At 44.1% G+C, this 25,900-nt stretch overlaps 2 protein-coding genes across 6 annotated transcripts; both read left to right on the forward strand.

Moving 5' to 3' along the window:
* The first annotated feature begins 8,964 nt into the window (after positions 1-8,964).
* Positions 8,965-14,291, forward strand: LOC136450912 (mitogen-activated protein kinase kinase kinase 1-like). 3 transcript variants are annotated; one of them, XM_066451631.1, is made up of 9 exons: positions 8,965-10,348; positions 11,531-11,615; positions 11,712-11,774; positions 11,926-12,083; positions 12,543-12,618; positions 12,698-12,763; positions 12,970-13,077; positions 13,573-13,834; positions 13,924-14,291. In XM_066451631.1, the coding sequence occupies exons 1-8, from the start codon at positions 9,162-9,164 to the stop codon at positions 13,777-13,779; spliced, it is 1,950 nt and encodes a 649-aa protein (XP_066307728.1). In that variant the 5' UTR covers positions 8,965-9,161; the 3' UTR covers positions 13,780-13,834; positions 13,924-14,291. The 3 variants fall into 3 exon arrangements, with proteins under 3 accessions (XP_066307728.1, XP_066307796.1, XP_066307864.1); XM_066451767.1 differs by having other exon boundaries at positions 8,966-10,348; positions 12,704-12,763; XM_066451699.1 differs by having other exon boundaries at positions 13,573-14,291.
* A 5,275-nt stretch (positions 14,292-19,566) lies between these two features.
* Positions 19,567-25,195, forward strand: LOC136451092 (protein OPAQUE10-like). 3 transcript variants are annotated; one of them, XM_066451917.1, is made up of 8 exons: positions 19,568-20,067; positions 21,424-21,515; positions 21,782-21,932; positions 23,160-23,291; positions 23,394-23,543; positions 23,620-24,444; positions 24,537-24,703; positions 24,783-25,195. In XM_066451917.1, exons 1-8 carry the CDS (start codon positions 19,870-19,872, stop codon positions 24,901-24,903), a joined length of 1,836 nt encoding a protein of 611 aa, XP_066308014.1. In that variant the 5' UTR covers positions 19,568-19,869; the 3' UTR covers positions 24,904-25,195. The 3 variants fall into 3 exon arrangements, with proteins under 3 accessions (XP_066308042.1, XP_066308014.1, XP_066307958.1); XM_066451861.1 differs by having other exon boundaries at positions 19,569-20,067; positions 24,799-25,195; XM_066451945.1 differs by lacking the exon at positions 23,160-23,291 and having other exon boundaries at positions 19,567-20,067; positions 24,799-25,195.
* The last annotated feature ends 705 nt before the right edge of the window (positions 25,196-25,900 follow it).

Here is a 25,900-nt window from a genome sequence, read left to right on the forward strand (position 1 = left end):
AGAGGTTTTGCAAGCTAAGGAATGAATTGAACATACTTGACTTCTCAAATATGTGTTGATGCACCCCCATTATATGACATGACTCTCCTTTGAGCTAAGCAAGGTAAAATTGATTGACATGTCATTCATACATTGCTAAGGACTTATTTAGTGCATCTAGTCTTTCCTCACATGTCTTAGGCTCATTCATGAAAATCAAATGGCTTTAATGCTTGTATGGTACCACTATTGCTTCTATGATTGAAATGATCAAGTGGTAGCATATGACATGTTTGTGGGCTTATCAACCTAGTGTTTAATCTAGAAAATGAGCTATAAGTGTTTAACTCAACATGGTCAAGATAACCCTTGAAATGAGGTGTGAAGAAGCTTGCTCTTGGATCAAACCGAGCTAAACATCTTTTGCAAGAGATCTAGATTGAACCAAATTTAGGAAAATGATCCTCACTTAACATGGTTCACCCCAACCTATCTAAAATTTTGAGCTCTTTTGTGGTATTTGATGCCAAAGGGAGAGAAGTAATTCACAAAGATAGTAAGATAGGGAGAGCAAACAAATGAAATGACATTGAAAGGAGATCAATTAAAATTTGGAGCACACAAGTAGGGGGAGCAAGCTCATAAACTTGTATGTTGCATTTGTATGTGCATTACATATGTTTGCTTGCATGGCGCAAGTTTTAAATTCCATACCTATACTTGTGTGGTGTATGCTAGATAGTAGAAAATGTTTGATGAAATGAAAACTAGCATGCATAGGATGATAGATAGATATTCACTTCCTTTTTCAAGTGATACTAGAGCATTGCTTATAATGTTGATCTCATGAGGTATCTAGTGTTTTTTTCTTTATAAGTGGTATCTAGCAAATAATGGTGCTAAGGATGGTATTATTGGCTACTTCATTGGCATCACGCTTCAAAGGTCCATTCTTTACACCTTAGCATCATTTGGTAGACATTACTTCCCCACAATTCCTAATCTATGCATATGTGCAAGCCTTCAAATCCAAACTCTTAGCACATATATAGGGGGAGCTAATGCTACCAATTTGGGTTTATGAAACTTGTCCATATCCTTTAAACATGGTAAAATGCTTGGGCAAGCAACATGAATCCAAGAAAAATTTATTGAATATCTTTGAGAAAATGTTGTCATCAATTACTAAAAAGGGGAGATTGAAAGCCCTAGCTTGGCTTTGGATAATTGATGAAACCTAGGACTAACATTTGATCTAAGTGTGTGAATTAGATAAGGTAGTCCAATTCAAGTGATGGAGCTAGATGATGGTCATGGTGAAGGTGATGGCCACAAAAGAGATGATCAAGTGCTTCACGTTTGGAAAAGAAGAAAGAGAAAAATAAAAATGGGCTAAAGGCAAAGGTATAATGATAGGAACCATTTTGTGTTTGCACTCAAAACACCATAGAGGGTGTGAATGGTTTAGGATCAATAGTTGTACTATAAAGAGGGGAAATCTTTGGCTAAGAGGTTATCAAGTGCCACTAGGTGACATGATTCTTGCATATGCACTAGGGACCTAGTGTGCTAACATTTAACCCTTGTAAAATGCTTTGAAAAATGCTAACACACGTGTACACAAGTTGTACACTTTATGATTAGCAAATTGGAAGTAAGGGTGAAGAGTTTGAGGAGTTAGAAAAAGAAAAGGGGATCATTGCACGTGATCGGACGCTGGTCTCGGCTTGACCGGACGCGTTCGGTCAGTGTACTCTAGGTGGCGCAAGCGCTGGCCGAGAGGACCAAGTCCTGACCGGACGCTGGACCAGACTCGGTGCAGCATCAGGTCGTGGCGCGCAGAGAGGGCATCGCTCGATGGCGTGATCGGACGTGGGAGACGCCACGTGACCGGACACGCAGGGGCTACGTTAGGTTAGCACTGATGTACGCTGACGCGGGCATTGTATGCCAGCGAAGTGAAGGCCGGATGCCAGGCGCGTCAGGTCACCTCTGACTGGATGCGTCCGGTCAATAAAAATCCTCTCTAGTTGCTTACTGGACTCGATCGGACACGCCTCGCTGGTGAGTCCGGTCACTTCTTTGTCAAGCCCGATCACTTCTTCGTCGAGTCCGGTCACACTTTAACAACGCGAGTGATCGGCTAGTGATCGTTGGAGATCGATGCGTGAGTTTCAAAGAGCGACACATGGATGGCCGTGGGTGACTAGACTCTGGCCGACCGAACGATGTGATGCGTTCGGTCAGTGCGTCCCGTCAAGCCCCGAGGCTCCAACGGCTCTCTGAGTCATTGGGGCCTCTATAAATAGAACTGCTTCGCTTTGGGCTCACTCTCTTAGACATTTTTACCTGTGATACATCCTTGTGAGCCGAAGCAAACACCTTTCACTCATCACCATCATTGATTCATCATCTTTTATGAGATTGAGAGTCATTCCTAATGCATTTCCTTGAGTGATTGCATCTAGTGGCACTTGGGGATTGTTGTGGATGTGGATTTCGTGTTACTCTTGATGGTTGTCGCCACCTAGACGGCCTGGAGCAGCGGAGGAGTATCGGCATGAGTTGGTGATTGTTCGTGGCCGTCTCCCGGTGATTATGAGGGGTCTTGTACCTTCCGCGACGGAGAGACAAAAGGTAACTCTAGTAAATTACTCGTATCATTGAGTTACCTCACTTGTGGTAGGTTCTTGCGACGCCCTTGTAGTGGGCTAGGTGTGTGATACCTATTAGCCGTCGAAACCACCAAGTGTTGGTCGACGCAACGGGAACTAGTGTGCCGGCAAGCACGTGAACCTCGGGAGAAAAATCTTGGTGTTCATTATGATTGGAATTCTCCCCGTGATTGATTGGCATACATATTGTGATTTGTTCATTCCTCGACACGGCGGTATAATCGTCATGCTCACTCCGTTACTTTCTTTGCAAACTTGTTGTGTAGCAAGCTCTTAAGTGTAACTAGTTTTGAAAGCTTGCTTGCTTGTGTAGTTTTACCTAGTGGAGCTCTTTAGTGTAGCTTTGTTGAGAGCTCTTAGTGAGTAGTGACTTAGCTCTTGTGTGCTTAGTGATCATAGAAACTATAATTATTGGGATAGATGACTTGCAACCCTTTAGTGCTAGAGCAAAATTACTTACGCTATTTAGTGTACTAATCAATTGCTCTAGTATTTTTATAGAGATTTTTATAAGTTATTCATCCTTCTCTATTTATTTTAGTACCTTTCAACGCTGCGGCTTCAGCGTCGGTGTTGAGACCTTGTGGTACGCCGGCTTCACCGTCCACGTGGAGATGTAGGCAAGGAAAGACAAAAAAAAAACAAGTGTCGCGGATTTGCTACAAGAAAATCACGGCCATGGGTTGCTCAGGTAGAGGCAGGTACATATGAGGTTTATCGTCGAAGAAAAATAGTACTCCCTCGGTTTTCAAAATTATATGTTACTATGACTTTTTTGCTACATCAATTTTTCTATATATCTAGATATATATTATATTTAGATACATAGCAAAATAAATATTTCAAAAAAAAATCAAAACAACTTATAATTTAAAACTGAGGGAGTAGCCTACATCAGCCGATCATAGTAACACGTAGTAATAAAAAAAGATCAAAGAAAGATGTCTCGTTTGATCTCAATATTTACATCAAGTTATTTTTTTGTACGAGCTACTGTTATCCTCGTGTATATATATAAGATACAAGACACTTTTTTTTAGTGTCTTTCTAAAAAAAATGCTCAACCGTGTATGAGGAGTAGGTGTGAATCTTTTTTTTTGAAAAAAATAGATGGCATGATTTCAATAGAATTACGTGTAAATGGCTGTATCGACCTTACGCATCAAACTAGACCTGCCATCATCATGTATGGTTAGGCAGACGTTACATTTATTTTTTTATAAACATTCAAGTGATAGGATAGGTCATATATACTCCGTCCTATAACACTATGCGTTCTAAAATTTGTAAGACAACTTAAGAGAGTCTTTTTACCCCTAGATAAATTTGCTTGTCTGAAGAGGATCAGTCAAAACTCACATGGATTAAGTGACATTTGGATTACGCTGAAGAATATCAATCAGCAACCAACGCTGACCGCATCTAATCTAACATACTGCTAGTATCGCCTTTCTTGCACGAGGCATTCTCTCTAATCCGCTTGACTCGCCGAAGAAACGTCCTTACGCAAAGCCGGACGCAGCACCGCAACCTGGAGCACCAATTTCTCCCGATCCGCCTCATCTGCCCACCAACAACACACAAGTGAATCATCAATCCCTGCACCGGCATGCGTACGCGTACGTACGTGGAAACCAAACAGTTATATCAAATTCGCCATCTTACAGCGACGCCGTCACCGCCGCCGGCGACGGGATGACCCGCCTTCCATTTGCCCCACTCCAGAAACAACGGCGCGCTGCTCTGTTGCCCCCCGCGTCGACGCCGTCGCAGCTGCTGTGCGTACGCGAGCAGCAGCGCCCGGCGGCTGTAGCTGCCGGCCTGCCTCGGCGCCGACGCCTTGGCCCGCGTGGCCGCCGCGGACGACGACGCGACACGGCTGATGGGACGGCGCCGCCGGCGCGGCAGCTCCTCGTAGGTGGACACGATCACCTTCGCGTCATCCATGAACGGCGCTGCCACTGATGCCATCCACGTCGTCTTTTTCTGATCGTTTTGATGCGGATGCGCGAGGTTGCAAATATAGGGGAAATCGTTTAACGACCGCGCGCGCTGGGTCTACGCGCATTTGTGGGCTTGTGGCCGGAAATGGCCAGGCGCTACGAAGTCGGGGACTCGGGGCCGCGGGCGCGGGCCGGCCGGTTCCTGGTGCTGTGGTGCATGCATGGGATCGATTATTTGGCTGCCGTGTCGGCCATGCAACAGCGTACGATTGCGACTTGCGAGAGCACAGTTCAGCTCGGTCCCTGTCACGGTGTCACCGTACCAGAGACACCGGATCGGCCGGAAGAGGTCCGAGCTGTTAAACTTGCTCAATCTCTGCTCGCAAAGGAAGCCGCCGCATGCAAGTTAATACGAAAGGGACGTGCAAGTCAAGTAGTAACGGAGGGCTCCAATCCGGATGGCAGAGATGATCATAGTGTTATGGGATGCTTTGACTAGCGTGGATGAAAACATAGGATCTCTTGAATGGTCATTCAAGGACAGTCGTACTGAATGTCTTCGCTTGGCTGATAAGTCATGATTAAAAGTATTATTGACTGATTTATTATGTAAGAAAAATACAATTCGTTGACTGAAAAAGTACGACTTATAAATTAAGCGAATAGTACGGAAATCACCGGATCAGACCCACCACAGCTTTACCCATAGTTTAGTGGTGTCGGAAAGGAGGCTATTGGTTGACATCACTACCATCAGCTGGACTCGGTATTTATTTAGTGCCTTGTCAGTTTGTCACGTTACCGAAAGAGGCTTGCCAGCGCACGAACGTTCAGACGGATAGGACGTCCGGACGCCCGCGCCCGTAGTCTTTTTCCGCTTGTGTTTCGCGTGCCCGCGCGGGCTCCGCGTTGCGCCAAACGCCACCGGCATCGAGGAGAGGGGGAGAGGACGACATATGCCTAGTCGCGTCAGGAGGAGGAGGAGACATCGGAGCGAGATAGCAGAAGATGAGGAGGGAGATGTAACATCCGATCTATTTTTGAAATATTCATATGCAACACTTGAAACATGCATCTAAAACACTTGCAAAAACACCTGGAAAACACTTTAAACCGTTGCAAAAACATACGCAACCTCCAGATAAAATACTTGCAACATATGTGTGAAACATATGCAACATTTAAATTAGCACACTTGCAACATTCAAATTAGCATAGATGAAACATTGGGAAAGCAAGCTTACAACGTACATGTACAACCATTGCAACATATGCAACACATCCCGATCTACTTTTGCGACATCCATATAAAACATTTGCAACATACTTACGAAACATCTAAAACACTTGAAACATAGACTTGCAACGTGCGTTTATAACCCTTCTTCCGTACGATGCAGCGCAGAGCGGGGGAACGGTTGGTTTCGGCCAGCCAGTGCCTGAGGATGGTGGACGACAGCTGATGGGAGGTCGTGTCGGCCAAGCTGGTGGCGGACCGGGCGTTGGAGCTACAGAGGATGGAGGACGACGGCCATGAAGTGTGCGCGGAGGCAAGGAAAGACGAGCGCGCGGGCAGGAGGTCGACGACGGCTGTTGGGGAGATGGGAGGTCGCGCCGGTCGGGACAGAGGAGGGTCGCCAGCGCCGGCCTGGGCACCGGATCTGCTGAGGATGGAGGACGATGGCCAGGAAGCGCGAGCGGAGGCGAGGAAGACAAGTGCAGTGGAGTCGGACGCGGTGGATAAGGCTGCGATGGGCGAAAGAGCGTCCAGTTTTTTTTTAATGGAGAAGCCGTCCGGACGGACGGACGCGGAGCATTGCCGTTACCAAAAGTAATGATTCAGAAACCAGAAGATTGCAGAGGTCGTGCACTAGGAAACGTTCAGCTAGTAGTATTGGCAGCACAATGCACAATTGCACAGAATTTGTAACATGAATTTCTTTCGAGAACGTGCCATTGCAACCCAGCCTTTGTTTAGTTCCCCGAAACTCCCAACTTTGACACTATGCAAAAAAAAAGATTCCTCATCATATCAAACTTGTGGTATATGTATAGAGTACTAAATGTAGATGAAATCAAAAACTAATTGCACAGTTTGGTTGAACTTTGCGAGACAAATCTTTTGAGCCTAATTAGTCAATGTTTGGACAACAATTCATAAATACAAACGAAATTACTACAGTGTTTGCCGTCGCATCAAACACTGTGCAAATGCGGAACGCGGCCCCAAATATCTGACAGTGAGGAGGTATCTCGAGTGGGTCTGGAGCTTGACCATCACCGGAGTCACTGCTGTGAACAACAACATGTAATCTCTCCTCGCAAACATACAAAGGCCAGCTAAGATCGAAAATAAACATATGCTAATTGAGGTAAACGACGTACGGACCATCATTCACAGGAGCGGAAAGAGCTGGCTCTGACAGGAACGTCACAGGAATAAACAACTCCCGGGAGCCGATCGACTCGCCACGTGGGGCCACCAGCCGCCACCCGCATCATCAGACGGTGAGCCCGGGTGGGAGGGAGGCGTGCGTTGGCGCGAACGTGACGCTCGCGCATCGCGCCAGCATCGCCGTTCCGACGGGGCGCCTCCGCAGGTGGGAACACATGCGCGTCGCCGTCGACTAGCACGTAAACCAACGCATGGGTAGGGGCCACGCCGGAGAAGGGAGAACGTTCAATTCGGTTCATCAGGCGGTCTCTCTCGCACAAAACACAGCCAGCGCCCAGGCCCAGCGATTAAAATGAGTGAAGTTTCCAGATTATTGCGATAGTTCATTTGGCTATGTTAATTTCTCTGTTTCGAACGAGCGTCGACAACACATCTCGGACTTTGGTGATGCATGTTAGTAAGTTGCTGGACTAATATAAAGTAGTATTACCAATAGCTGTAACTTGTTTGGAAAATTGCGATCTTTTCCATTTCCTACCAGAATTAAGCCTTTCTCCCTAATTAAAATATTTTTCACACGATTATGTGAACCTCCAAGTTCGAGACATGTACTCTCTACATCTGAGATATCTAAGTTTTTTTTTATCATGAGATATCTAAGTTTGTCATAAGTTAAACTATGCTATTTATAATTTATCTATTGAAACTAATTTGATATCACAAATATTATATTTTTACTATATACTTGGTCAAGCATAGTTTGACTTAAAATAAACATGTATCCTTTTATATTTTAGGATACAGAGAGTATATAAATCAATAATTAGTGGGGTGCCTTGGATCCTAATTGCTAGTTGTTAGTAGTTAAATTGGGGGTGTTCGGCTGGTACAGATTTCTACTGCAGTTCGGCTGATTTTGTGAGAGAAAATAAGCTGAAACAAGGTGAAATAATCCAAGACCAGATCAACCGAACACGTCGATTAATATTAGCACTTAATGATACAGAACACACCATCTAATAGCTCAAAATGAACTACAAGGCTAATAAATACCTATCAGTTGGTTTCCAAGCTAAATACTCCCTTTGTTCAAAAATAGTAGTCGTATTTGACCAAAGAAAAAGTCAAAAGTTATAAATTTTGATCAATAATTAGTCAAAATATGCATGTTTAGAGCATAAAACTTGCATCAATAGATTTACATTCAAAGTACTCTAAGATGACATTCGTTTTTTAGCGATTGACTATTTATTATCTTAGAGAAATCGAGGGCCAAAATCTAATTTGTATGACTTTTTCTTTGGTCAAATGCGAACATTTTTGAACGGGGCAAGTACTACAAATTAGCGAGAGGATCCAAATGTGGTTCAACTAATAATAGCACCGCTAATAAATTGATATTAGCTGACTTCCTCCTTAATAGCAACTAGTAACAATTTAGCAGCCTGCAGGCGCTAAGTCCACCTGATCAACTAATAACCAGTAAACGAACACACTGACTGGGAGTTTTAGCACAATCCTCACGTGCTGTTTTCCGATCCAAAGGCTAGGACTCGGAGTAGCGGCTGCTGTGCTATCGCAGACTCGCAGTCCCGGGCCAGCTCCTTCCAAATTTTCTTGCCTGCCTCACCGGCAACCGCCGCCGTGCGCCACAGCCGTTGACAGCGCGGAGGATCAGGATTCAGGCGGCAGCCCCGTTCACACGCTCCCGCCCACACTGACCTCACATCCACGCCAACGGCAGCCATTTACTCTGTGTTCTTCCACTGACGCCCGGGCCCCGCGCGGGTCCGACCCGACCCCTTCTTTACCGCACCACTCCTTCGTCGTCGCAGTCAACCCGCGTCCGGCCAGTCCTCCGCCACTTCCTTAAACCCACCCACGGAACTGCCATCCCCTAGCTTCCACGTCTCTTACACTGGGCCCTGCGTAACTGTAGACCAACCTGGCATAGACCCAAAAGCGTGTTCAGCCTCTTGTGTATTGTAAAGGGAAATTTCACTTCCCACCACGACGCCACGGCACCCTTCCCGCAAGCAGCCGAGCTCCTCCCCCAATCCTTCCCCGATGCTGCGGCGCAACAGCGGGTGCGAAATCCAGTCCGAATTCCGACGCGCTCCCATGGAGCTCAGGTTTTAGGTGTGAGCTGCGCTCCTCGTATGGATCCAGATGTTCTCGTGGGGCCGTAAGCAGTCCTCCTCCTCCGGCTCGCCCTCGTCGTCGCCCTCCTCCTCCAGCCGCCGCCGCGGCGGGGCGGACGCCTCCATGGACTCCAGCAGCCGCGGCGGCGGCGGGAGCGGGAGCGGGAGCCGCGGACGGAGCCCGCGGTTGGATCGCCGCAACGCGGTGAAGCGCATCGAGTACGAGGCGGGCGCGGGGGCGTCCGCGTCGGTGGGCGCGTCGTGGTCATCCTCGTCCTCCGCGGAGCAGCAGCAGCGTTCGCCGGGGTTCCGGCCCTCGCGCTCCCTAGACCTTGCCCCCGGCGCGGACCTCCGCATCAGCGGGAGCGTGGAGGGGGAGGTCGACGAGCTCTGCCGCAGCCTGGGGCTCTCGGGGCCCGAGGATTTCGCCGTCCCCGTCGCCGCCTGGGAGGCGCGCAAGTCGCGGTCTAACTCCGACCTCCTCCCGCGCTCCCGCCTCGACCCGTCCACACCCGCCGATGAACCCTCGCCAATTGCGCGCGCGGTCTCGGCGCCCGATGTTCCGCCGACTCGCTCCGTCCCTGCCCCCATTCCTGAGGAGTCACTCCACTCTTCGTCCGCTTCCACCGCCACCGACTCGGCGGAGGAGCCTTCCGCTGCGGCGCCCGAGGAGTCACCTAAGGCTGCCCCTGCCGTTGCTATTGTGGCTCCCGCCGGGGATTTGCCCCTGCCTTCGCCAAGGAGGGGAGGCGGGGAGGTAGGGATACGGGGTGCACGGCCGCCTTTACTCTCCCCGCCTCCGCCAATTGGTGCACTCGCTCCTCCGCCGGTGAGGAGGTCCTTCGTTGACGATTACATGACTGGGTCCGCTTGGGACATTGTGCAGTCGTTTGCTCCCAGGGAACAGGGAAGTGAACTGGGAGAACGTGTGGACACTCGTTGCAATTCGGACACAGAGGAAGAGAATGAGGTTGAGGATGGGGTGGCAGCAGTGGAGGGCGAGCTGAAAGAGTTGAGGATAGGGGAGACCTTCGAGGGGTTCACTGGAACTTCTTCATTGTCGACGACGAATGATGATGACGCGTCCAGTACAACCACGGAGGCCATGTTCATCATATCACCGAATGGCAAGTTCAAGCGGAAGATCAAGTCATGGATGCGTGGTGCTCTTCTGGGAAGCGGCTCATTTGGGATGGTGTACGAGGGGATCAGTGAGTAAGTGCCAGTGCTTTTGAATAATATTACTGTGAGCTCATTTTGTTTGCGTATTTACTTTGTTACTCATCAGTCACTGCAAAATATACGGCAGCCTTTGGTCTAATATAGGCATATTTTATAAGTTGTCCTGTTATTTAGACTTAGTCAAACAGCCCCTTGTAATAAGCTTGAACAGCTTTTTCATTTGGTGCCTGAGTTTTCCTCCAGTAATGATTTAGGTAGTGAACAAGATGTTATATTTTCGCAATTTATTTAATATATATATTGAATTAAACTAAAGTTCCATAGCTCATCAAGGAAATTGGAATTCGGGTCACAAAGTTTCCACATTGTTGAACGGATATGTTTTACTTATAGAGAGCACACTTCAAACTGACACCTTTTGAACAAAGATGAAGGTGTGACCAACAAAAGGTTCTTTAGTAACCCCTTTTATTTGCAAAGCACTAAGAATGCACTGACCAACATATCATAATACGCAGAGTGTTGCCCTTTGGTCTGTTCTGTCTCATTAGTCAATACTCACCACATTTGTTATATGTTGGTTTATTATTTTTCTGAACAAATGCTGATATTGCTATTTATAATTTGCATGGTTTTTCATACTTGTGAACTTATGGCACCATTGGATTTGTATGGTAACAAGTATTCTCATAACAGACCTTTATCTATCGATTTCCAACTCTTTGCCATGAGTAACCTGCTAATGCTCCAGTAAACTTCATGGTACCTTGTCCTGAAAAGGATCTTTGTAGTTGGAAATCTCAACCTTTTGAAGATGTAGTAACTGATTATCAATAAATGCAATTGATGGGGTCAGGTGATCCTTTGCTCTAGGTTGTCTCTAGTCATCTCTAGGGGTGTGTGTGTAGGTGCTAGGAGTTTCTACTCCTTTCCCTCTCCCTTGTATAGTTTCTTCTCTCTTCTTAATGAAATGATACGCAGTTCTCCTGCATGTTCGAGAAAAAAATTATCGATAAATGGATGATTAAAATACTTTACAAATTGAATGCTTGATTGAGCTAAAAAAGATTCTTAGGAGTGATATTGAGAATGTCTTTCACCTGAATACCTGATTATAGAATTTAAGTCAAGCACCACTTGGAATAGTGTAAAGTGTGCTCTTCATTTTGTTGCTCCATTAGAAAATATCTTGAACTTATGCCAATGAATCTGCAGTGAGGGTGCGTTCTTTGCTGTGAAGGAAGTATCTTTGCTTGACCAAGGAAGCAACGCACAACAATCTATTGTTGCACTTGAGCAGGTTATAGCTGCTGATTAATCATAATATCATCAGTTGTTGGTTAGGCTACATTTGTCACTAGTTACCAGCTCTAATTTTGTGTTTTGTATTTTTCAGGAAATTGCACTCCTCAGTCAGTTTGAACATGAAAATATAGTCCAGTATTATGGAACTGACAAGGTACTGTGCTCTTCTTTTAATACTCCCTGTTTATTCATTTAGTTAAGAGATTATTGAATTTAACTGATTATTATTCCATTTGCACCCTCTTTTATATGCATGTCTTAGTGATATTGATGAACTCATGTGATCTGTTTATGTTTCAATGCAGGAAGAATCCAAACTCTATATTTTTATTGAGCTTGTCACACAAGGATCTCTTTCATCCCTCTATCAAAAGTATAAACTACGAGAATCGCAAGTCTCTGCATACACAAGGCAGATTCTTAATGGATTGGTTTACCTCCATGAGAGAAATGTGGTCCACAGGTACAAAGCTGCCCATCATCTAGTATTTTATGGGGATAATTTAATGTTTTCAATGCTGTAGTGGTAACAGCTTGTTTTCTAAATTTATGTCCAACAAAGAGTAACGTGAGGGAGGAAAAGATGGTTTTTTTTAGCCCATGTGTTATTCTGCTGTTAATTGCATATTCAGGGAAACAAATCTATTTTCCCATCTCTACTTCAAGAACTACCGATTGCCCTGGTCCACCTTTTTATGAGTGTGCCATGCAGTCATACACCGTATAGTCATGGAGGTTACATAAATAAATAAAGCTGTTCATCCTGGATGATTCTAAAACTTTATACTGATAATTGTGAAATAGTAAAGGTAGTGAATTATCTTAATGGTGTCCATTACTTTTGTGGGGCATGGATATGTCTGCATGATCCTTCCATTCGACTCAGTAATTTCTTCAGCTGAAACAATTGCTTCATATGCAGAGATATCAAATGCGCCAATATATTGGTGCATGCAAATGGATCTGTAAAGCTTGCAGATTTTGGATTGGCAAAGGAGGTTAGCCTTTGTCTTTCTGCTCATTATTTCCATGTTCTCAGTGTCAAATTGTCTTATGGTTGTAGTTTTCTTGTTCAAGTTTCAGATGTCAAAAATTAATATGCTAAGGTCATGCAAAGGAAGTGTTTACTGGATGGCACCTGAGGTAAAAGTTACAATTTAACATTCTGAGTGGCATTCTTGAAAAGGACAAGAAACCAATGGAAAAATCCGCAATAGCCCCTTAACATTCTTATTACTTTTGTGTGACTACCATTCTTTGTATTGAAAGCTATCTATTTTGATGTTATTTTTCACAAGATAATACTTGTGCATCTCTTGTCTGGAACATTCTTACCTTCTCATTTTCAGGTTATTAATCCTAAAAAGATGTATGGGCCTTCAGCTGATATATGGAGCCTTGGCTGCACCGTGTTGGAAATGCTAACCCGGCAAATACCATTTCCTAATGTCGAGTGGGTATGTCATGTTTTGATTTTCCATATTACAATCAAGTAACATTAATTTACTCATACCTTTCAAATATCACCATGTTAAGATGTTGTTTACTGTACTGGCCTTATCTAATGTCTAGAATGTTGAACATTTGGTTGAGAAGAGTATAGAAGTTATGGTGAAGAGAAAAAAATCCTCTATTAGACTCTGCAATAAATTAACACTAGAATGTCAAAAGTTTCCTCTCTTTTCTGTCTTTTAAGGTCCTTTTTTTTTTGTCAAGTCTATTGGGAAAGTCATTGTTTGTTTTCCTTGCAAGCTCGTATATCTTGTAATCCTACGAAGATGGACTTGCTTCTGTCAAGTCTTTTCCTTGATTTGATCACTTTGTGCGAGAATATAGCGCCTTTACTAGTGCATGAGATCATTATATATATAATATGCTTCTCCCCTGAAGCTGTAACCTAGTTTGCCCAGTGTTGGTCACCGTGTCTCTATAATATGCTTTGTTACTTGTAGACAAATGCTTTCTTCATGATTGGAAGAGGGGAACAGCCTACTATTCCCAACTATCTGTCGAAGGAGGCACAAGATTTCATTGGCCAGTGTGTAAGAGTTGATCCTGAGAGCCGACCTTCTGCATCACAACTTTTGGAGCACCCATTTGTTAACAGACCACTGCGAGCTTCATTTGAATCTTCGTCTCCCCCGGCCATCAGACTATAGTATTGATATAGTGGGGTGTTTCTCGTTGTGAGGCCAACGCTCAGGTCACGTGTTGGTAAGTTTCTCCCTTGTACAAGGGGAATGATCAAGCTTCCAAACACTCAGCTTTTAAGGCTGACACTGATGGGCATCTATGCTTTGCAGATCTTTATGATTTACACTACTGGTTCCAGAATGGAATTATGTGGGCTTGTTTAGGGTATAGTTTAGCATCTGTAGTCGGTAGTCCGTAGGGTTGGTGGGCAGCATTGGCTCTGTGTTTTTGTATTCTTTGGGTGTTCATTAGGCAAAGGGTTTTCTTCCTGGTTATTTACGTAGATTTGTGTACGCTTGTAGGTAAAAGGGTTGCAATTGCCTCTGGTGTAGGCCGGGTTAGCTGATGTTTGTGAATGTTTGACATCACCATTCTTTACTTAATGGTTTGTTGCTCTAAAAGCATCCGGGGCATTGAATCGCCTGGTGTACCTGTTTTTCATCGCATAGGAAACTGGTTTTTCTGGTGTTATCATCTACGGGATTATTGTGTTATCCAGTTCTATCATCTGCTGCTTATGTCATGCTACATGAACTCGTCAGCACCATAACAACTCGCAGTGGTTCAGGAATATGGATGCACCATCTTTGTGAATGGATGGCTCCTTGCATCCTCGGCTTTGAACTGTACTCGGGGGTCGTGTCTCTATGTCGACGCGGGGCTCATCGTGCAGGCCTACCGCTTCTACACAGAGCTCCCTGATGTCGGTGGTGGTCACATGCATCGGGTGTGGGTGCAGAAGTAGAGGCGAGTGCGATAATGGAGATGACGAGGAGGCCGTGGCCGACTCGGTCTCCTGGCCGGCAATAGGCACTGCGGCCTGCCGGCAGCCTAGCCGCACTGAGGCTCGGACAAGACTGGGACGCGACTGGCCGGTGGCTCAGTGCTTGGCCATGCTGTGCGACAGCAGAGGTGCGGCATGTATAGGCAGGGCGGCGAGCAGCGTGCAGGGCAACAAGGGCGGCGTGGGAAGCCAAGGATGGGGTACCTGCGGTGCGCGGTTTGGGGGCCGGCCGGGGTTCGGCTTTACCGCAAAGGAGGCAATCGGCCTGGACAGGAGCAGAGGCAGCAGAGGACCAATGCAGTGCGGTTGACGAGTAGTGGCCTCATTGCCACTTGTTATCTTGTCAGCAAAAGCCAGTAAACCAAAGTTGAAACCAGTTCAATGGCCAAATATAAATGGTTTTAAAGTTGGACGGTCAAAATCGAACTCCAGCTTTAATTAAATGACTAAAAACGGACTTCTCCCATCGTCTGGCTACAAATGGACTTCTCCCATCTTCAAAGTGTCACGACTATGCTTCCGAGCATGAGCATTGTGGCGCAGAACAGCGGAGAGTACTTGCAACATCGGTGGTAGGGCAGTGCGCTATTGCAAATTTTGTGCACTCTTGTGTGTGTGTCGAGCGGACAACCGAGTAGTTGGGGGTAGGGAGTGGTGTGCCATAGGCGTTGAGACGGGACAAGTTGTAGTGCTAGTGTGTGCAAGAATAGACTGAAGCGAAATGACATGGGACGAGGAAGTCCTGGTGCTCTCGTTTGGCAGCAAGAGGAAGAAGCATAGGTGTAGCTAGGATCTATATCAAGTGTGGTTCATTTTAGATGTAAAATTAAATTATAGTGGTCCATGTGTAATTTTTCATGATGTTAGAGAGCTCATCTATTATAATTTAAGCTTGAACTAAATTTTAGTGTGGTCCATGGACCACATGTCCATGTAGCTAGCTCCACGTATGGGAAGAAGCCCGATGGTGGTGAGCTAAGCCGCAGTTTGGTGTGGTCCAGTGGATGAAGAGAAAATCAAATAGAGGAGAAAAATGGTTAGAATAACTTGAGATGCATCTCCAAGAATGTTTATAGAAAAAAAAAAGTTTCAAAAACTTATTTTGGTCTTATTACGGAGTACTAAGAAAACAGGTGTCCAATAGTACCACGAACCACCAGCCTAAATTTATGATCGTCTCATTCTGTTCGTAGGTCGCTCTTAGCCAACCCTAGTCTTTCCTAATCAAGCACAAGCCACCCCTTGCCGGTCCTAACCACCGTGTTTGGCTATGGTTGATCGGGGTGGCTAGAGGGTAACTGCTGCTCCTCTTTTGCGATTCGAGCATGGTAGCGATGAACAAAGCTTTGCGACAGAGGCCTATACACACTGTAGAGATACTCATATATGCACGTATATTCGTATCTTCAAATGATAATGCTTGGCCGCCGACGTCTGTCCCATCTAGACACCACACGCCTCAGTCCGCCTCATTGCTAGGGGCGGAGACAAGGGGGCAGGCAGGGCCCAGACCCCCTTATGAACGTGATTTTTTCACTAAATTTTTTATATTCAAATAAATTTTGAAAATTCAACACTATTGGCCTCCCTGACATTCAAAAAATCAACTTCCTGACTCTGCCCCTGCTTGCTGCTTTCTCCCACCGCGCGTCTCACCCCGTGCCGCTCGCTCGCTCGCTCCTTGCTCCCGCCCATCGCACGCCCGAACTGCGCCGCTCGCTCCTCGCACCCAACCGTCGCGCGTCCCACAAATCTTTTTATATTTTTAATCCTTTTTATTCAATATTTTAATAATAACCGTGTCTAAATTTTTTTTGCAGATCTAACCCTTTTGATCGCGTCAGTCCCGCTGGCGTGACCAAATAACGTTGTCGCGCCACATGCGTTGGCGCAATAAAATATGCCACATTGGACGTCGTTTCCGATATGGAAAACATTGTCATGCCACTCCCGTTGGCATGACAGTGTTGTCTTGTCGCACCACCGAGGGTGGCGTGACAAGACTCAACTTTCAAAAATTCATAACTCGTCAATACAATGTTAGATGAAGATAATTTTTATATGAAAATTGTCGAGCTCGATAAGATCTATAATTTTTTTAGTTTTGAGTTTTTTCATTTGAGGATGTTAAGATACTCAAAAATATAATATAAAATTTCAGCAGCATAATAATCACGTAGCAGCGCCCGCCGCATTAGCAAAATAATATCTTTTTTGTATGGTATCAAATGAAGATACTTTTTATATCCAAGTTGTAGCTTCCAATGAGATATACAAGTTTATAGTTTTGAGTTTTTACATTTAAGGTTGTTAAGTAACTCAAAAAATAATATAAAGTTTCAGCAGCATATTAGCCGTGTACCATGGCTTGTCGCCTTCCGAAAATTATATTTTCTTGGAAGGTGTCAAATTAAGATACTTTTTATATCAAAGTTGTAGCTATAGATAAAATTTACAATTTTTAGTTTTGAAGTTCTTCATTTGGGATCGTTAGAATGCTGAATAAAAAACAATACAAAATTTAAGGGGCATTAAGGTTACCTTCTTTAGAAAAAATCATATATTTCTGATTTCATGTCGCACAAAGATATTTCTTAAATGAAAGATGTAGATCTTATGGAGGGCTACACCTTTCATTTCAAAAGTATATTTATTCAATATTAAAGATATGATGTTTTCTAAAAAGATAAGCTTTGGTGGTGATTAATATGCCGCTTAGATTTTGTATTATTTTCTTGAGTATCTTAAAGATCTCAGATGAAAAACTTCAAAACAAAAAACCTGTTGATCTCATCGAAAGCTACAACTTTGATATAAAAGATCTCTTCATTTACACCGTTTAAGAAAAATATAATTTTCGTTAGGCGAGAAGCCCTGGTGCACCACTAACATGCTGCTGAAGCTTTATATTATTTTCTCGAGCATCTTAACAACCACAGATGTAAAAACTCAAAACTATAAAGTTGTAGATCTCATTGAGAGCTTCAACTTTGATATAAAAAGTACCTTCATTTGACACGATACAAAAACGATATTGTTTTTTACTACGATAAGCGCCAGTACGCGACAATTATATTGCTAAAATTTTATATTATTTTTTTGAGCATCTTAACGACTCTGGATGTGAAAACTCATAACTATAAAGTTGTAGATATCATTGGGAGCTATAACTTTGATATAAAAAGTATTTTCATTTAACACCATACATAAAAGATATTATTTTTCTAATGCGACGAGCACTATTACACGGTTATTATGCTCCTGAAATTTTATATTATTTTTTGAGCATCTTAACGTTCTCAAATGGAAAACTCAAAACAAGAAAGTTGTAGATCTCATCGAGAGCTACAATTTTCATATAACTTTCATCTTCATCCGACATCAGATCAAGGAGTTATAATTTTTCAAAGGTTCAGTCTTGTCACGCCAGCGGGAGTGGCGTGACCGTGTTTTTCACGTCGGAAACGTCGTCTAACATGGTAGATGTTGTCGCGCCAATGAATGTGTCACGATAACCTTATTTGGTCGCGCTGACGGCACTGGCGCGACAAAAAAAAGCCAGATCCGCAAAAAAATAGGTTGATTATTATTGAAATATTGAATAAAAAAAGATTAAAAAATAAAAATTCTCCGCGTCCCACCTACCGCTCGCTCCTTGCTCTGGCCGCGAGCCGCTAGCTCCCTCTCATAGTGCGCGGCCTGCCCAGTCGAGCCAAGGGGGCAGTGCTGGTGGTGGTTGTGCTCGCGCGTCACCGGATCCCACCCCAATGATCGGAATCGACCATCCCCGACCTTTTTCTTCTTATGTTGTAAATATATGTTTCAAGTGTTTCAGGTGTTTGAGATATATGTTGCAATTGTTTCATATGGATGTTGTAAAAGCGGATTGGGATGGTGCACATGTTGCAAGTGTTTTAGAGGTATGTTGCAAGAGTTTGTTTGTTCAAAATATTTCATTTATTTCAGACGTATGTTGCAGGTGTTTTATCTGGACGTTGCATATGTTACAATGGCTATGTTGTAAGTGTATATTTTAAATGTTTCATCTGTTTTTAATCGTATGTTACAATTGTTTAATCTGAGCGTTGCAAAAGTTGATATAGATGTAGGATCCGAGGAACCATGGCGACATCGGCTGCTGTAAGATGGAGGCAGCGCTCCACCGGAGGACATACAGGCGTCCGCACTGGTGTACACGGCCCTAGAGTGGGTCCTCATCACGCCACTTCAGATCAATGGCATGCTCAGGGAGCCATCACGGCATGGTGACGCCGGCACAGTGAGCTCTCGTATCACGTGGGCGCGACGTACGCGTGGGAGACAGGACAGGGCGCGTTAGGTGCGTCAAACGGGAGTTGCGTCCGGATATCCGAACACGCCTTGCCGATCTTTAAAAGACAAAGACTTAGCCATGAGATTTCAACATTCATGAAGCCACCCCAAACAATTCCCTATTGATGGACATATATCATACCATTCAAAAACAACGATATTAAATATTAAAAACTCAGAAAAATGTGAACCCGTGTTAATGCTGGACTTAACTAGGTGTGTAGGTTTTACCGTAAGAAATCCAGCTAAGTTACGCGCTCGTTGATGTGGTCTATTGTTAAAGGTTTTGGATACAAATGTAGGCCATTTGTTTTTCTCCGCTTTTGTAAGGAAATTTTCGTCTTCTTTTTTTTAAAGGCGTTGTTGTTAGAGTTGTGAGTTGTGTAACGCAATCCCGTGCGCCAGTTCCCTGGCCACACGAACCAGATGGCGCATCGGACGTCCACAGCTCGTGCCCGGTCCCTGTCGTCTCGCGGCTTTGTGCCTTTGTCCGGTTCGGCTCCTGAATCCCACTCCCGAGCGCTCGTGTGCCGCCAGCTGACTGACCGTCACCGGCGTCGCTTCACACGGCAAACTCCGCTTGGCTCGACCCGGAGAAATTAAACCGGGCGCTCGCGTCCCGCGTCCGGAGCGCGCCCTCTGCGGCTCTGCCCCTCTCGGTCTCGGCACCCGCAGGGGAAAAATCCAATCATGTCCTCGTCATTCGCCGCGAGAAAAACGCGCGAGTAAATGCGCGCAGGTGCAGCAGCGCCGCGCTTATTCCGGCGGAGGACACGACACGCGGCTGCCGCCTCGCCTCCACGGCTCCATCGGTCCACCCCCCGCGACGCACACGCACGCAAACGCAAAGCATGCTCACGCATCCTCCTCCCTCCGCCGAAGTGTAGTAGTAGCAAACTACTGGCATTTGGCAAACAGGCAGACCGAGACCTCGGGAGCCATGAGCTTGCACGCCGCCCGCGGCGGGCCGCACGAGGATCTGAGCTGGAGCGTCATGGGGCGGCGGCCACCCCGTGACGTGACATTCGGTGATCGAGAAGGAGGAGGAGGGATGAGGAGGGCGCAGCAGGGGGCGGTGCGGGTGGATGAGGCGTCGTCCGCGTCCACCTTCCGTGAGCTCGACGAGGCCTTCCTGCAGGTGAGGTCCCGAAGCTTTTCTGTTTGGTTGGTTGGGGTTCTAGGGGGAACAGGGAGCTAATGGAACAGTGAGTGTGCTTGCTTGGACCTCCGGGCCACCGCGGTTTAGTGGAGTGCCTTCCGCCGTGCTTGCTGACGGACGCCTCCTGTATTGGTGCCAGATTATCCAGTGATTCCGTTCGTGGCGGCGCTAGCTCTTGATTCAAAGGGTTCGCACGCCAGATACTATACAGAATCCCTTGTTGATGAATTCGATTTTTTTGTATTACTAGTAGTTAAGAGGGCAACATGGACTAAATGGTTGCCGATTGAATTCTTTGTCGCTGCGGTTGCATATGAGGTTATTTTTGGCTGGTTTCTGGCACTTGGACTTCATTAGAATGTTGAGACTTGAGTAGAATACTACTTCGCACTTGCAGTTGCATGTCTCCCGACGTTGAAATTGTAGAAAAATTAGACGTGCAGGGGAGTTTGGGACCATGTATCTTAGATATATGAATATATGATGCTGTTAAAACAGATGCTTTTCAGATCAATCAGTGGGCAGTAGAATTTCTTTCATAGGTTTTTTTTTTGGCCATGTTTAGTCATGGCTAATGTCAAAATGGCCAATGCTTGCCGGACCATTTCTCTATATGTCAACAGAGTTAGTAAAATATCACATCTGTTTGATCCAATCTCTTCCTGACAAAGTTAAGGGCATGACAAATGGTCCTCGCCATGTAAAGCTAATTCAATACTACAGGAGACATTGTGCAGTGTAATTTCATTCTCCAACATGTCTTAGTTTCTCAAAAATTGTATTTGCATTCGTGCAAAATCATATGAGTAAAGATGATATATTTAAAGCAACACACGGGCAGACCTAGTGCCGGAGGCTCCCACATGAGTGGGGTCTGGGGAAGGGATAAACTGAGACAAGCCTTTCCCCTGCAAAATCTGTGGAGAGGCTGCTTTGAACCCACGATTTTGCGGGGGAAAGGCCTGTCTCGGTTTATCCCTTTCCCATACCACACTCATGTGGGAGCCTCCGGCACTGGGTCTACCCGTATGTAGCTTCATTCCATTAAATCTCTGAAGTTTTGTTAAAAACACAATACAATCTAGTGAGGTATAGCCAATTCAATTGCTACGGTTTATAAATAAAATGCACTGGATATACAACTATTCTTAGTGTTTGCTTTCTCCTTTTTGTTGGCACTGTCCTCATGCAAAACAAACATTTTGTTAGTTATTGTTTCAAAAGAAAACTTGTTAGTTATCCTGCTTCTGTAAACCAGAGATTACACATGCTATCTTAGTTTATTTAATCATTTACTTACTTTGACATCTCTATTTATTTTCACTTTTGTTTCAGACAAAAACAAAAATCTGGCTTGGAGAAGTTCTTCATGTTAGGTTTGATGAAGACACTTTAGTTGCTGATCTTCTTGCTGACGGAGAATTACTGTAAGATCAGTTTCTTCATGAGGTCTCCCTGCATGAACAAAAGTAATTAGCACGTGTGTGCCATGCATATGGATATTGTGTAGCTACAGAAATCTAGGATCCCACTGATCCATATATTTTTGCTCAGATAGTTTTGTCTCTTTGCAAGTGTCTACTTGCCTGGGATAAATGGTTTCTGAAAGAATTGAACTGTTTTATGATTAATTGTGTACTTCTCTCTCTGATATTTATTATGTTCATCTCACCTGTTATATTTGTGCTGTTAGGTTTCAAGTTTCCAAGATAATATGGAAAAGGTTACTGAAAAAGAACAGAGAACAATTGAAACAATCAAAAGTTTATATTTTTGAGAGACTATCCTTCGGTAGGAGCAGTGGAAAATACATGCCCTATTCAAAAGTTGACTCCTTTCTAAAGGTATGGATCATTGCACATTTTCCCTCTAGACGCTTTAGTTCTATTAATATCTTTTTGAGCGAAAGTTAACTTAATGTGTTCAAGATTTTTGTTAACTTGAAGTGCATTAATTTGGTAAAAGTGAACTGTATATAAATCCTTCAAAACATTTTTTCCATCAGAGGAGCTTGAATGAAGCTTTTTTTCTTTCTTTTCTCGAACACATGTGAAGCATTTTTCTAGCATGGGTTCCATTTTAAGTAGTCAGTCTGATGAGTTTGATCAGTGTAAATTGTCTGTGACGCATGAAATGTTCTGCCAATATTTGTGCATGAAGAGTTCTGAAAACCAGTATTGAATCTGCTATAGTCTATAGATGGTGTTTTGTGCTACTTCCTTGTGAGTTATGTACGCTCTACTGACTAGCATTGCTGCAATGGAATTGAATAAGCATTAGGTATAGCTACAAATCTGTCTATCAGTGGGGGTCTACCCTGCTGTACATTTCGCTCAAAGAAATGAAACAAATTTGTGTATCTTTGCTTTTTTGCTGTGAACTTCAATCATTTTATTTGTTTCCAAGGCTATCTGCCTATTTTAGATCAGCTGTAATTTGTACAAATTCCCAGTAAAAAGTTGTACTCCCTCTGGTAAAACACTTGTCTCATTTGACTTTGCACGATCTTTGATGCATATCTTTGGCCACTAATTCCTTCTAAAATATATTCTTAAAGTCTCTCAAATTTGTGAGATTTTGTAAGTATTCTTACACATATAATCTATAGGTTTTCAAAATAAATGCGGTTTTTAAGCTTTGACTAAATATTGTCCTAAATGACACGCTTTTATGACCGGAAGGTGGTAACTTATGTAAATCAGATTAAATTGTTTCTGTGATAAGAATAGGTGGTGGTCTGCTGGATCTGCTTAGTGTCCTAATCCTGCATAGGGCCAACTTTTAGGTGAAGAAAACACCCAACAAAAAATTCCAATGGTGCTAAGTTTGGACCTGGTGGAATTTTAACTACAGCAAGATAATGGCCCCTCTTCTACCCACGACCTAGACTTAGAAGCATGGCAGGCATAGATGTGTGGGTGCATTTGTGTTTTCTTCCTACACTACATCGACAGCTTTGGTTAATACTAAAAGGCTTCAAGCATGATGTGGTCACATATATACTTTACTGGCTTAGTTTACATTTCTTCTGAAATGGTTGCTTGATAATTAGTAATCTCTGTTCTTTTCAGATATGTCAAATCCTTGGGCTAGCTGGAATTGATCTGTTTACCCCTTCTGATGTGGTCGAAAAAAGAAATGTTCGGAAAGTCTGTATGTGCATACGATCGGTGTCTAAAAAGTCTCACATCATGCACCTAAATGTAAGTCCTAGGTTCTTCCTAAGCATATCTCAGAAATGCATTTTCCAGTGACTTACCTACTATAATAACTTTAATTTATGTGTTTCTTCTCTGTGATCGTAGGTGCCTGATTTTGATATAGTCACCTACACAATATCCATGCCAAACTATGTTGTTGGAGGTATTTGTAGAAGTCTGGAGCAGCCACAATACAGCTCATCCAGTTCAAGTGGATACAGTCCACGTGCCGGTTCTAAAGCACTACAGCAGCAGGCAGGGTCTTGGAAAGGGTTAATTGTATTTCCACACTTGTGCTTAATGTTATTCACTTAATATATATTTTTCTCAGATAATATTTGGAGGGCAGAACGACCAGCACGAGGACACACATTATGACTCTGATGAAGCAGAAAGCAAACTCTCTCTTCTAGAACCTGAGGACTCAGTTGATGAAGATAATTTTGCAGCCGTGCTTTCACAATTTAGCGATGCCCCCAACGAAGAAAGTGAAGGCTATGGAGAAAGTGGACATGACAAGCATGAAGAAAAATCTCTAGCTGAATCAGTGGGATCACTTGACATTGGCATTATTGATTCTGAGTTCATGGATTCAAGTCCTCTAATTCATAATAAACAATCATGTTCTACTCATTCTGCAACTGATCAATGTTCAAGGACTAGAGTGGCTAAATGTTCATTAAGTTCAGAAGAGTCAGATTCCACAAGCAGTCATTTGGCGTTTGACAGTGGCAAGAATTATTTGGAGTTGAACAATCATTCTGACACAGATTCGGAAAGGATTTACGATGGACATGCCAAGTCTCTAGATCATTATATTCAGGGAAATGGGGATACATTAGCTGATCATCCAAAAAAAGAGGAAGCTGACCTCCAAAAGGAGACTGGCACCATAGTTCAACATTGTGATGCCCTTGCTTGTGATAGGGAGTCTGTGTGTTCAAGTTGTGAAGAACCGAGATATGGATTAAATGGCGAGCCATCAGACTTGAGCTCAGAAGCATACTCAGGACTGACCCCAACACATAATACAGGCGGCAAATTGCCGATGGTTTCCGAACATCCAGTGAATAATATAGAGCCAAATATGACTAGGGTGACAAGTGATAGCACGTACCGGGAGCTGAATCCTGAAGTCAGCACTAGGAATGAAATGGTGACTCCTGAAATGCTCCAAGTCCAGCTTGTCACTCTTGTAATTATGCTTCCTGCACACAGAAGTGCTCCTAACACTCCTCTGTCATGCAGGACGGTTCCGAATCCACTGATAAACCAGTGGAATCAGAAGATATAGCTCAGGATAGCATCACTCGAAGGCCTGAAGATGATGTCCCCAAATCAGGGAAAGGGGTTCTGAAGTCAGTTGCTGGAGGAATTACCCTTGTTGGCGCAATGTTCTTCATGACCCATCTCAGGTGCGCCTTCATGTTAGCACTACTTTTACCAAATACGCTGCAAAGTAACACTAATATATCTTCTAAGATAATCCATCAGTGCCACACTGCTGCAGAAGAAGCAAGGAGAGAAGCTTTGCGACAGTTATACCATCTCTTTCAGAAAAATCAGTTCGGAACAACTCAAGGGCCAAGAACATGGACAAAGAAAATGTCCCTGATGTGTACCCCGGGGGATGGTTGAAGGTTTAACAAGATGATGGATACGGGTCGCGCACGCTGCCTGGAAGACAGAGCATAGTCTACTTACAGCGGCTTAACAGAATCTGGATAACTTTTGTCGAGTCACCAGTTAAGTTAAAGTCAGTACCCTGCATTCTTCATGTACAGAACGATATAGCCATATCATATGATATAGGTGATAAATTATAGCAAATAATGGAATAAATTTTGTACAATTGTACAGGGGTTAATTGAGATCTTGCAACGTGAAATTCTACGTTGGTGCGTGCAGGTTTTTTTTAAGGTAATAAAGTATAGTTTTCAACCTCCAACGTTTAAACCTAGACAGTGGTTGAAAAGCGGAACGGCGTTGTGTTGAAGTCATCACTACTTTTTTTTTTCTTGCACAGATCAAGAGATCATGGCGCTGCTTAGGTTAGCTTTTTTTTTAAAAAAAAAAAAACAGGTGTTTAAGCTAGCCAAAAGCAGTCTGAAATATTAAGGACTGCTTGGCCGGCTTGTCTGGAGGAGCCTTGCCAAATTTGAGGAGGCGTTTTCAGTGAACAGCTCTAGCCTGGAGTAGACACGCCAAAGCTCAAATACACATGCACTGACGCACAGTGGAGAACCTACACATGGAGGCATAAAAGCACACGTGGGAGAGGGAGCAAGACAGTGGCACATGAATGAGAAGCTGAGAGCCTAAGCCCGTGTTTAATAGGTGGAAAGTTGGAAATTTAGTTACGGTAGCACTTTTGTTTTTATTTGACAATTAGTGTTCAATCATAGATTAATTAGGCTCAAAATGTTCGTCTCGCAATTTCCAACCAAACTGTGCAATTAGTTTTTTTTCGTCTGCACGTATCGCAAGATTCGATGTAATGGGTACTGTAGCACTTTTTAAAAAAAACTTTTCGCGAACTAAAGGTTGAGATGCATTAGAAAGAATCAGAGGATGGGACCAGATGAGCACACACTCCAAAAGAAAAAAGGGCC

This window comes from Miscanthus floridulus, chromosome 1 (assembly GCF_019320115.1).
Source record: "Miscanthus floridulus cultivar M001 chromosome 1, ASM1932011v1, whole genome shotgun sequence".
Lineage (NCBI taxonomy): Eukaryota > Viridiplantae > Streptophyta > Magnoliopsida > Poales > Poaceae > Miscanthus > Miscanthus floridulus.